The sequence below is a fragment of the Calonectris borealis genome, chromosome 11, assembly GCF_964195595.1.
Source record: "Calonectris borealis chromosome 11, bCalBor7.hap1.2, whole genome shotgun sequence".
In the NCBI taxonomy this organism is placed as follows: domain Eukaryota; kingdom Metazoa; phylum Chordata; class Aves; order Procellariiformes; family Procellariidae; genus Calonectris; species Calonectris borealis.
In genome coordinates this window covers 4,292,616-4,306,259 of record NC_134322.1, presented here as the reverse complement: position 1 = coordinate 4,306,259, position 13,644 = coordinate 4,292,616, and the positions used below count along the sequence as shown (strand labels likewise).

Here is a 13,644-nt window from a genome sequence, read left to right as displayed (position 1 = left end):
TCAAAATTGCATTTAGTCTTGGCATCGGCAAGACAAAAGAAATGTAAAAGTACAGTAGGCAACTGTCCTTCATTTCCTTCCTTTACTCTTACATATCCTGTGTGCAACTGGAATGCTTCTATTTGATTATCTAATGGAGCAAATGCCACAATGAATGCAATCATGCCTTATTACCCTACATGTCCGTAGCCTATTGCACAGCTATGTACAGATGTTTTTACACAGCTTGGGTTTTTAGCTACAGGGTCTATAAAACAATAGAAACTATCTGAAATGTTTTCAAGCCAGCAAAGGATAAAGGCACTGTAAAACAGTCAACTGGATAAAAGCCATCTATGTCTGACAGGAGGAGAAGAAAAACCTCACAGGTTCTTAATTATAAATGCATCAGCTTTCTTAAACAATATGTGGCTGCAGTCCACAGCAAACTGACCAGGCTGGAACATGTAAAGAGAGGTAAAAATAAAGACCCAAGCAGTGGAAAGAAGAAACACAAACCTGTGGCCTGTTGAAGGGCTGAATCATTATTTTACTGACCTGAAGAACTGGCTGCTGCCCAAAGAAGCTGAGCTTCCACTGGGAAGGCCTGAGAAGAGGTAGCATTGCCTCCAGCTGAGGGGCCTGGACTGAGACTCAAGAGCTGTGGCTTAGCCCCCAGCCAGCTCTGTCCTTTGGCATGTCCCTTCACATCTCCAGGTTTCATTTCCTCACTCAGTACAATGGGGATAACAGTTCTGATCTCTTTGGTAAAGAGCTTTGAATTTTACTGAGGAAAAGCCCTATTTACAAATTCATTTCCTTCTCCTCTCAAGAAATTATTTTTTACAAATAAAATAAAATGCAAAAAACCCTCCATGTATTGTTAATGGCACAGGTCTGTCAGGGAGGCATCATGAATTAATGGGTAAGGCATTGGATTGGAAGTCAGGATGTGCAAAATCTGTTCCCTGCTCTTGGATAAGAAGCAATGAGCAAATGCTTTTATGACTCTCACGTTTTCCCTGTCTACCTGGTCTGAAGGGTGTCATAGCAGAAAATCCTGCTTTCTGCTGCAGAGAATCTTGGGTTGGCATTTCTAGCACAGATAACAATAGCAAGCGATGGGTTATTTATAGCGTACCGACAGCAGGTTTGACACTGTAGAAAACAAACATTATTTCTCTTTCCACAGCCTTATATTATAAAAGAGAAAGGAGGAAGCAGGATGAGCTATGAAAGCAGAAGAGATTATTTTATTTGTTTTATGTTCGTTCTTGCGAGAATCCCCCATAGAAACAAATTCTCAGCAAGGGGAAGTGATGGAACTGGGGTGTGAAGCTGGTGAAGCAGTGCAGAAAGCATGTAAAATCTGCAATCTGCAAGTCTCCATTTACATGGACGAGGAGAGAGACAACAGCAGAAATACTATAAACCCCAAAAGACAGAAATGGTCTGTCCACAGTCCTAATATAATGAGATTGTTATGCTCGTGTCTGCCTCAAAGGCTTCTCAGTTCACACACACAGTAGCAAGGAGCAGTTCCAGAGCTTTTCTTGACAGTTGTTTGGCAATGTGTGCTTAGCTGGACATCAATTAGGCTTCTGCCTTCAGCTTGTCTGTTTGCAAACACTATGACCACTTTCAGAGATAAGCAAAGATTTCTTTAAATCGTGATTAAATAGTATTTAACCATCAGCAAAGCCTTGATTCTTAGACAGTGTCCCACAAATCATCTCTAATATAGAAAATAATCAGGGCAGAAAACTGTCTAGGAGATAAAACTATAATTCAGAACTTCTAGCATAGTATATTCAGGTGAACCGAAAACATAAGAACTGCCTATCGCACAAAAGAAAAAGAAACATTAAAAAATTATGTTTCTGATTGTTTTTTACTCCATGCTAGGAGGAAAATTTACTGAATTGCTTCTGAGGGACACTATCACATAAATTCATTGGGAACTGTTAGTGCAAACAGTAATAACGAGTCCTTTTCCCCACAATTGATTGCATGTCAAAGCCCCAGATGTAGGAAGAGGGTGAGGGGTAAAAAGATGGGGAAGGGAACATCTTATGCAGGTATCTGCCCTTTAAGCTAGGAGACTGAAATTCCCAGGTGCTTTGTGTACATGTCTATATAATTTCACACAGACATAAATGGCCCTGGAGTGGAATGCAGTACATGTTTGTACCTGTACCAGTCAAACTGCACAATGATTTAGCGCATAAAATGAGTTATGACATGGAGCTGAAATGAAAGAATAAAGTCAGAGTATCAGAATAAATATCAACAAAGTCACGGCAAATATCTTCCCTCATGACATACCCCTTTTAATAAAGGCAACAGAAAGCAGCTTAGTTACACACCAATTTGACATTAGGCTAGGATTTGGTTTGGAGTCCTAGATGCCTGATGGGAAAGTACCATAACGCAATTCTTGTAGCCAGTGAGTTTTCTGAAGATATCTTTCATTCAAATAGTAATCATGCACCCACCTTGTACAACAATGAGATGTGATGGCTGAAGGATATTTACTCAGAAATAGGTTGCCTGGTAAAGGAATACTATGGTTCCTTTCCACAGCATGTTAGACAGTTGTTCTCTTGTATTTATCAAAACACATTATCACGAGCCATAAATAAAAGCATGGGAGAAGGTAAAGTTTTCAAGCTAAGATAAGCTTAAACGTCCTGCACCAACTTTGGGGCAAGTCACAGTAAGGAAGACAAAAGCTCTGGCACAAAGCCTGACTGAAGGGTTTGAGTGAGCAACAAGAAAAGCAAGATTTAAGATCTGCGAAGATACGCTAACAAACAAAAGCAGGGTGGTAAGCTGCTGAGAAGATTTTGGACATGCTGCCTTACAGTTAACGAAGACTATGTCTATAGCCAGCTTAAATATCTATAAGCATTAATTACCAATAGCAGTTTGATGGTGGACAAAATGAAAGGCCAGGTACAGAGGAGGAAGTGTGTTATTCCTCCCCACTGACAACGTTTAGGCTCCAAATTACTGAGAACAAGCTAGCTTCAAACATACACCACCACCGTGAGGCCTATTGCTTTGTCTTGTGGGATGAGTGCTTCCTAGGAAGACAGACAGATAAATAATTGGAAAATAAAAGTGCTTGAAACACATTTTGAGGCTACAAAGGGAGAATGATGTATGGAGGAAAACTAATAAGGAACTGCTGGAGGTTTACGAAGAATAAAGTGTAGTAAACGTAGGGAAATTCCATGATCTCAGTGGGCAAGCCATGCGGTTAGCGTGATGGAAGACAGACCATCCAGGCCTCTCCGGGGACAGCAGCCTCTTGGTGTCCAGGCCCAGCTGAACAAAGAGAAGATGAAGGAACAAAATTGAGCAAGAGCTTCTAAAAGCTCTGAACTACCACCAAAGAGAAATAGACCCTTGGCAAAAAGGCAAGGGAAGGAGGTTAATCATGAGAGCAACTGAGGGTCTGTGATATTTCAGAGCTAGGGATGGAAACACATGGAAGAAGGAACAATGACAAACGTACAGAAAATCTGTCACTAACCCTCCCTCTACTAAATGCTTTCATTTATTTTAATTATGCAAGTTAATTCTTGCCCCCAAGACATGAAACAACAGAGAGAAGATGAAGAAAAAAATTGAGATAACTAGAAATTCAGTTGATGGCACTCACAGATTAATAAATTTTAAGAACAGAACAGACTGACCAATCACCTCTTTTCTACAAAAAGACCTTGCAACAGGACCATATAAGCTCCAAACTAAGGACAGTATCTTGTGTTTGGCTACTGCCTCTCTTCCAGAAAGACAGTCATTTTTCAGCTAAGGAGACCAAGAATCCACCACTGTCCTTAGTACATAGAATGAATAAAGACAAACCTAAACAAGACTACTGAGCTGCAAAACAATACCAAAGGCAAATGAAATTCAAATGCTTTACTGTCCATAACAATAAAAACAGAAAATAAGTCTCTATAAAATAATATCAGCACTTCACTCAACCAACTACATTGCACACATTTTAAGTTTTCATATAAATCAATGAGAAAGTTGATGTATTTAACAATAAATATGTAGTCTGTTAAAACTGGCATGCCCAGCTTTTTTTATTTTTTACAGACTGGATGGAGAGGAATAGGTTGTGTATATACGGCTTTTGTTTGTATTTTCTGATTTACTTGTCCTTCCAAAAGCAGACTGGTCAGCTTCACTGTGGTTTCTGCTGGGTTTCATTTTCTGGCGCTCTCAGACTATTTTTTTCTTTGCCAGATTTTTAAATATTTCAGTGATTTTGAATGCTCAAATAGACAGCTTAATAGATATGTCAACTGATTTTCAGAGAGTACAAAGGACCATCCTCAGGATATCAGGCTTTCCAAAGATGTCTCAGCTACCCCAAACCAACTAGTCTCTCCAGAAAAAACCTCAGCCAGTTTTTTGACAGAGGCCCAAAGGAAGGTTGCATATCTCAGACAACATATAAGAGCAGGACCAGGATCCTGACCCCACTGAAACTGCTAACAAAACTCTCACTGAGTCCAATGTAAGCAGGATTGTCTTCTGGTCTTTAGCTGTAAGCCTGCAAACAGCTGTGCACATGTGAAGCAGCCTGGCTGAAGCCATGTCCCTGAAACAAGAAAGAAGGAAAAGCGCACACAGGACACCGAAGTGAGGAAGAGCAAGGGTTACGGCAGCAAGAATTCCTGATTACTTGAGTGGCTGTACTCATCCCAGTACTTCTATTAAAATTTATGCAATCTTATATTACACTCACTTGGCACATAAATTTTTAGTGGGAATTTGGAAGAGAGATTGCTAGCTGGTGAAAAGAAATTGGAAGGCCGTTGTGGGTAGGGTGGGGCCTGAGAGATGGTAGTGATGAATATGCCCAATAGCACAGTTCTGCACTGTCTGGGTTGTGCAGCCGAGCATTTATTCCCTAGCAACCAAAAGGCAAGGGAAAAAGTCTTCCACTGCACTGTACCATGGCTCCCTTTGGTTTCATAAAGCCAGCAGCCTGGCTCTCCATTGCCCTACACAGCCACAAGTGACACAAAAATTTGCAATGCTGCGAGGTCCCTTTCTTTCACAAACACCAAATCAACTTGACAGTGTTTCTTTAAGGGACATTTTAACCTACAGTATGTTCATTTCAATGCATTAAAGTGTGTTTGATTTTTAGTCCGAAGGACAGTCCCAGTAAGGCTTTTGCTAAAGCCAGGCACTGCTTCTCTAATGAATTGTTTTAAGCAGCAGGTATTTCTATTTATTCTGGCATCAAATAAAAACCCGCCCTGGAATATACAGAAACATTCAACACGAACCACTATGGAAAATGTTTTTAATGTGAGAATTCCTTTTCTTTTCCACTCACAGCAAACCAGCTAGTCTTTTCCCTTTCCTTGGGGATTAATTCTCTGTTGTGACACTGTTAGGGGACTGGAATCAGTATTACATAGGGAAGAAGATTTAAATGAACAGTACACAGTACAGGCAGGACCGACCAGAACTGTTACTTGCTGTGGACAGGAAGCCACCCGACTGCGCAAGCAAACAGCCAAGAAAAAGGTAAAAATGTGCAATCCTTTATTCAGGTGTTTTACATGGAAAAAAAAAAAAAAGGATGAAATCTACTTGGAGACATAGACCAAATGTGTTGTTTGCAAAACCTGGGCATATTTTGAAACACTTTACTGTAATAAACTCATATGAAGAAGCAGGGTGTAGCTACAAAGGGAGGGAAATTGGCTAACAGCACCATAATATGCAGCTCTCTATGACAGCACTTTTCACCCACAGCTCTCTACACACTTTTGAAAGAAGGAAAGGACTGAGATATGAACACACTGGTACAGCAGAAGGATGTCATCTGTGCAGTCACCCAGCAGGGCAGTGGCAAAACCAAAACCCGATTTCCCCATTCACATATCAGTGTTTGGAAGACTTAAGAAAAAGGACACAAATTATGGAAGGATTTATAATCTTCAGGGCTCTCAGTAAGTTATCTTTGAGCCCTTTAATTAAAGCCAGCCAGGAGATGGGAATGTTTTTCACAAAACACTGATTCACTTGTGGAAACAGTCTGGAAAACTATGTTTCTCAATCACCTCCGCTCTGATGCTTGGTTTTCTCCAGGCAGCTATTCCTTCAACTAAACCTGCCCATCTGCAGTATATACGCTATACTCTGCTTTCTTTTCCCCGACATCAAGCCACAGAAAAGCACATGTGACTACAGCAGAGGTAAAGACATTTTTAACCAGGGCAATTTAAGGATATTTAAGACACATTCTCATTTTCCATTTCCCAATTCCACACTGCCCCCACTTTTATTATTAGCTGAATACAGGGAAGCTTCAGCTTGGATCTGGGGTAACATGTACACTGAGGAATCAAGGCCAGGCTTTGCCTTGAAATATGCAGGATCATTCCTAACTAACCGTAAAGCTGCTTATTTGGCACTAGCAGTGGAAATATTGAACGAAAGGGGCATTCTCAATCTGCTTATGTCACAGAAAGGTTGGATTCTGACAACGTGCAAGGCTCCAAGCTGCAGCCTGATATTAATAGCTAGACATTAAACTCTCAATTTGGCTGGCTTAGAGGCAGCTCAATTGGAACAAAGATTTTTCTGCAGGAAACGGCAGATCTGGTTAGAGTCACATCACGAGAGATGAGTCTGAAGCAGCAGCAGACTGCAAATTTTTGACTGGTGTGTGACAAGGCTGTGTCGCACAAAGCGAACCTTCTCTGCTCAAATTGCAGAGCGTATCGGAAGTCCCGCAACTGAGGCTGTTGAAACATAGTTGTTGCAAATGTATTGCACACAGGCACATTGTTTTCCTTCTGTCCACCTCCTTTTGAATTCATTCGTTCTCAGGGCTAACTTACACAACCAAGTGGGGCAATGAGCATTAACAAACTATTTCTTAAACAAACGTGGTTCTGTTTCTTCACACAGCCAGTGGGGTATCACCCCACAAAGACATACCTACATATTTTCACCATTTTTGAGCTTGTTTCAGCCATTATGTAACCTTCCACACTACCTTGGCAGCTGGGCCAAGAAAATTTGAACGAAGTCCCCAGAGCAACTGGTTTCAGTGAGGGGCCCCTGCCAGAATACAAATACAAACCTCCTGCTGCTGTTTTCTCTCTGTGTCTGCATGGCAGGCAAAGATTCCAGACAGGTTTTTCAATATGGATCTTTTTGAGCACAAATGAACACCTCTTATAAGCCATTTAAGCTTCATAATCCGACTTCCGAACAACAGCTGGGCCTCAATACTTCCATCAGGGAAAGCTTTGCTTCCATATTTCTCACAATGTAAAGAAAATCAAGGCACTGTCACTAAAAAACCCGTTACCTACAGCACTCTGAATCCTCTTATTTTAGTACACATAATCTAACAGATTCTTTATAGTCTCTTAAACATGACTAAGCAACATTAGATTCTGGACTTGTATTGCATCATCTACTCAATGACATCACACTGCTTTATATGAGAACTTCTTAAGCCATGCAATCTCCTGTAGCTTTGCACTCAAAATCCTTATTTCATAGAGGTAGACAGAAGCATTCAGCATATAAGTGACTTGCCAAATGTCACACAATGAGTCAATGCCAGAGCTGGGAATAGAAATCAGGAGTCTAGAGTCCTGATTCTCTGCCTTATATAGAGCAGTAGTCTCAGTCTCCTAGTTTAGGAGAGTGCCCGCTCACCAGAAAGATGTTTCTTCCTTTACAGGATGTCAGTATACCACATTGCAATGGCCAACTTCATCCATAAGCAGGTATAAAAACACATATGCATCTGCTGAGACCATGTTCTTCATACAGAAAAGCTAAGTATAAGGCAAGAAACGAAAGCAAGTTGCCGTTCTATTCTAGAGAACTTTGGGGAGTGCTATAACCTCAGCATCACCGCCAAGACCAAATGCGACGTCACTCTTTGGACTAGCTTCTTGCTTTCGCAGGCAGTCTTGCTGATTTGGAGGGGACTATCTGGGAGCTGGAGTGAGGAATAGGAATCTGGCAACCATAGAGACAGCTGAAACATCAACATAATTCTTCATAAGCCAGCACGGTATACCAGTGGGCATCAGCCTACTTTGATTGTTGCACTCATATTCAGCCCAAGTAAATGCCATGCTACATTGCTACTTATATGTATATATACATGGCACGGAATTGTGGCTATTAAAAACCTACTTCTCTACAACTAACCCCTATTTTTCCCTATTCTGACTAAGGAGGAAAACTGGAGAATCTTTCACACAGTTAAAATTTAGTATTACCTACACTAACCACTTTCTCAAACCACTTGCATGCCATGGAAGTGCATTCCTTAATTTATTCTTCCTCTGCTGTGACACATATGCAAATGACACAACAGGGCCAAATTCCGTTCTGGTCTAACATCTGTAATATGAATGGATTACATATGGCTTAACTTTCATGAGTAAAGAAAAATCACATAGTTATATCACCAATACAATACCTTTGGCAGAGAAAGGGGAATGAAGCTAATACAGTGCTATATCCATCCACAGAAGGCAAAGACAATGATCTCTATAAAAATCACAAGTATATGATATATTCAGGGCACCAGACACATTGTCCATAATTACCAGATACTATCCTATGGGTTTAGGATACACATAAGGACTCAGAAACATGAAATATCTGTTTTATGGATAGGAATCCATCAAAATCCAGCATTCCAATTTCATATTGCACCATTGCATTACTCATTAGCAAGCTGATGACCAGAGGAATTGATTATCATCTTCAGGCTCTACCTCCAGCCACTAAGCATAAGAAGTATTTCTCAAGGCAGGGACAGATGAGATATCAGAGTGCGGTATAACTTGGGCAGTTTTGAAGAAAACTCAAAATATGCTGCCAGTCTATACAATACAGAGATAAGGGCCTAAATTGTAGATGATCTGAAACAACTGCAGTAACTCACCAATTTGGGTACAGGCAATAATGCTTGAAAATTTATGTTATCAAAATATTTACTTATTTCAACAGTATTTAAGAAAAGATGGTATTATATGATGGGGGATTTCATCTGTACTCAGGGATAAGGCACACTGCCTCTGGGTTCAGACAACAGAAACAGTGGGGCATAGAAAATGCCTAAGTGAAGATGCTAGTGCTTTGCTGCCACATGATGAAACTGTCAGGGGAGAAGGAAGGAAAAGTAGGATTGAGGAGGGCAAGGAGGCCAGACTGGTTCTGTCCCAGGAACATTCACCTTCTAAATATTTTGGAAAAACTATGCTGGAAAGAATAACAAATGAGTTTAATCTTTATCGCTCTGGTCTTCCACTTTCTCCACTGCAGCCACAGCCTGCAGCAAGTCACAGCACAAGAAAGTACTTGCATATTGTAGAACAGAAAAGAAGTAATAAAAATATTTCCTTAGTAAGAAAACTTGGACGTAGAGGCCAGTCCTTGTCATGTTTGAAAAGAAAATGTATATTTTTTTCAGCTCTGTATTTCCTCCTTTCACCTGATCAGTCTCCACAACACACAGAGAGAAGGATCTGCATTCTGAGATGAGACTTCTATAGGTAATTTCAGAGCTCCTGCTGAAGGCGCTTTCACCCACACTCTTCATCACCTATGCTCTATTGTCAGCATAGCAACCCCTAGTCTGCCAGTGTCTCTCTGAACACTGGAGTGTAAGATCAACTGAAAATCAGGACCCATTCCAAGTTTACACAGAATGTAGGATAAGGGGCCACTTGACTTTCAGGCAAATCTAAAAAAACCATGCAATCATCATGGAGAGGATGTTGAGCTATGCCTCCAAACACTGCTGCTACTGTGGTGATTAAAAAAAAATACCAGGAGAACAGATACAGTGAAGGTTACTGCTGCCTAAGTTAAATAAATAAATAAACAAACAAAGTATTTAATGTGCGGGATGTAAGGACCCTGTGTATCCAGGGTTTGGATAAGATTAAAGGCAGTTAGGAAGTAGGAGGAGTAGGAGGCAGAAAAGAAGATTTAACTTGGCTTTCCTACAACGAAGTATTCTTCTCTGGTGTCTGAGTGCCAGTTTGATCTGGGAGTGTTACACAAGTTCTTACAATTGGAAATACATTCATTAGTTAACAAATTCTTGTTTTAGGTTAGAGAGAGCACTGCAAGGAGCATTATGCAGACACACCAAAAGACAGTTTCCTAATCTCCAATTATCTAATTCTACATCCGCTCCAAAGGAGTAGAAATACTTAAGATTACTTCCTGAACTCGGAGACCTCTAGTGCTTGGAAGGAGTTAATATTTAATGGCTTATTAATAGTTCATACCCTGCTCAACTAACCTATATTTGCATCACAAAAGTATACAGAATAGCAAAAGCAACATTACAGCAAATAAAAAAATGAAAGATTGCCCAGAAAGCTCCTCTTAGCATAGAGGTGGCTATCAAAATACTCTCCCCTACTTCTTTGACTTACCCACAGTGTCACAAGGCTCGTCTTTGTGTACGCAGAAATCTGTCCTAGAAAGAAAAACAGAACAGAAGTGAAATGTATCCTGTGCCTCCAGACTTCAGGCTAGGAAAAAGCAGTGATGCATGACTCACATATCATGGGTGTTGAGGTTTGCGGTTTTTTTAAAACTGCTGTGCAGTCTACACGATGACAACACAGATAGCAGCATTGATTGCTACTGCAAGATTACAAGCAATTATGTGAATCAGCTCCATATACTACAGTCCAATTTAATAGACTTAAGATTTAGCATGTGAAAGAGTACTGCCCCAGTCTATGATGTCAGACTTCTTCAGCAACTGGATTAAAATTGAATCTCTTATTTTCACAAGAGAACTGTAACAAAAAGGTGCAGACACCCTGTAATGCAACAGCACCATCAAAAGTGGGAGGAGGAGATATGTGGGGACACTGCCTGGAGACACAGAACTGATCATGTATACCCAGAAATTATCAGTTCTTCAATTTTCTTCTTCTTCCACTGGAATAGAAAAGGACAAGAAAGAAGCAGGACTAAACAGAGAAAGACAGATGTTGACAAGGAAGGAGGAAGAGAATTTCAGGATTTGCCAGGTAACAGCTAGGTAAATTGGCTTCAGCTAAACTTATTACAGTCAGATTTGCCATTTTATGATTTGAATCCAACACAGAGAGGTTCAAGAGACTTCATTTGATCTCTATTACTCCCCTCATATCTCATCCAGTCTCCTCAGTTCTCATCAAGGCAGGAAGAAATACTACATATGCCACTGGCACCCACAAATCAACCAAGGGATCCATGGAGCTGTATTAAACACGAACAGAATAAAAAGTCTTGAAGCTCACCATCTAAGTGATGGCACTTCATGTGAGAAGATTTTGCAAATGAGATACCTCATGACAGAAAAACAAGTGTGGGAGGAAAAGTATTTTATAATTAAATTAATGGTTTGAATACATTGCAATAAGCACTTAGATCTAAACTTTAGCAGCTATCTTCACCAGACCTGCTTTGCAGTGCTATCTGCTATGAAGAGGAGCTGGAGAAAAGCATCACAAGTGCTGAAACATTTCAGAAGTTCCTTAACCCAAGGGAAGCCAAGGAACCACAATCTCTATCATTATGGCTTTCCTCACCCTGTGGGGAGCCTAGTAAGAGAATCATATTAGTACATTTCGAGTGTGTCATTTGAAATGCCTGAGTCCCTGGTGGGATTTTGAGTTTAAGAGTTTGGCAGGGGGAAGATTAAAAATACTTAGAGAAAGAGAATACTTAGAGAAAGACAAATAGTTAGAAAATGAAAATACTGAAGATAAAAGTAGAGAAAGATTAAAAATACTTTTTTCTTGAAGAAAAGTATGAAACTAGAGTTTATAGGATAAGGGATTTAAGGCCCAGGACTGTGGCTGATGAACCCAAATCCTTCACACCAAATACCTTTGAAAGTCACAAATCAAGTTGTCAAGGACTTGGAAGGAGAGAAACAACAGCTATTACCAGCTCTTGTTAAGTAGACATTGAAAACTAACCATGCTTCAATGCAGAAAAACCATAACAACCATCAAAGTGTTAAAAAAATCAGATAGGAACAAAACAAAATCGGAAGCTACGACCACACACCGGCCCCAGCTTTCATTTTTCACTGCAGCCTTACTGTGTCTCGACACCTTGGCATTCCAGCCTTTCCAAAGAAGACTAATGACAGTCTCCTGACGGAGCTGGCACAAGCGCGCCTGCTTGAGTTCCCAGAGCCAAGTTGACGGAGGTTTATTTAAGGACTTATTATGTTATATAAACTGGTAAATCAAACAGATGCTTTTCTTGTGACAACAGATAGCTGAACTATTAGTAGATGGCAAGAGGCCATTGCTAGAAAAGCATCTCTCTTCAGGGGCTGGCCAGCTCTGCAAATAAAGCACAGCAATTTTGCTCCTTGCACTCTGTGTTCTGCACTGAAAGGTGTCTGGCACTTTCAGGCAGCTGCCTGGAGAAATTACCACCATGCCATAAAACGAGGGGTCTCGTAAGTGATCCAGCACAACTCGCCGACTCTCCTACAGAGGTAAGATCAATCCTTGTCTGTAAAGAGAGTGCTGTGATGCTGTCTGGTCAGGGAAGGACTCGAAACAGGTCAGCAAAAAGAACTGAACATAGCTGCCCAATTCACTGCATGTGGGCCTGCAAGTATGAAACCTCCTCAGACCATCCTTTAAACTGTCATAAACACAAGCCCAAGAGACGCCATTCTTCTGTTCAAAGATCTTGTACCAAAATGCTGGGCTTTAAATCATCTGGACCTATTGTAAACATTTTACCCCAAAACTCTGTGGCCAAACAGAAAAGCACATCCAAACCTTTAGTCACAAATGAACTTGGTAGGTCTCAGTCTTCTTCCAAAGGCAAGTAGCCACCCCATCACAAAACCTATATACTGAAACTCCTGCAGTCCTTTCCTGGCAACCAGAGGGGAGCCAAAGACTGAAAAGCCATTAAGAAAGATCTATCTCACCTTTGGATCAGTCACACCAGTGAGGTAAGATGGCCCCATCATGGCACTGAAACCGATGTGCTTTTAAAAAGGTTACAAACACAGGTCTCTCTCTGGAGCACTTTTGAGCTTGACTGCATCTATACTTTTGAAGTGAGAGCTTGACATGAATGATACTATAATGATACTCCAAGGATATAAAAAAGATATCTTAATATTCATTGCATGTGCAGAGGTCTCTTATCACAGAGATACAGTTTTGTTAGCAGAATCTTTCATAGAGCTATTTTGGAATAAAACTCTTACTCCAGGAGCTGCAGTTCAAATCCAAGATCTGACCTTATCACACTAAGTCTTGGATAATATATTGAAATCACAGGCTGTAGCTGTGAAGCAAATTTACTCTTCACTTTTAGCCACTGACTGAATCAAGCAGGCCATGTGTTCTCATCTTCTAGGGACCTGTGAAATTCTCAGTCATTATCACTTTGGTACTGCACAGAGTGTTTCCATTAGCAGACTTAAACAATTCTTCTAAAAAAATGACAACAAGTCAGTTGTTTTGTTCAATAAAAATAGCCAGAAAAGAAGAGCTCAGAACTCCTCCTACAGTCACTCTTCCATCTGGCTCACACAAACTGGAAAAAAATACCTAACTGTGCTAAGCTAAATTCTGCAATTCAAGTTCTTCC

General features: G+C 40.5%; 1 protein-coding gene across 1 annotated transcript in view; it reads right to left on the bottom strand.

Moving 5' to 3' along the window:
- Nucleotides 1-13,644, bottom strand: part of ADAMTS17 (ADAM metallopeptidase with thrombospondin type 1 motif 17) — a 191,965-nt gene that overhangs the window by 134,552 nt on the left and 43,769 nt on the right. Inside the window, exon 7 of the mRNA XM_075159828.1 lies at nucleotides 10,449-10,492. Within this exon, the coding sequence (XP_075015929.1) occupies nucleotides 10,449-10,492 (44 nt within the window). The remainder of the gene's footprint in view (nucleotides 1-10,448; nucleotides 10,493-13,644) is intronic.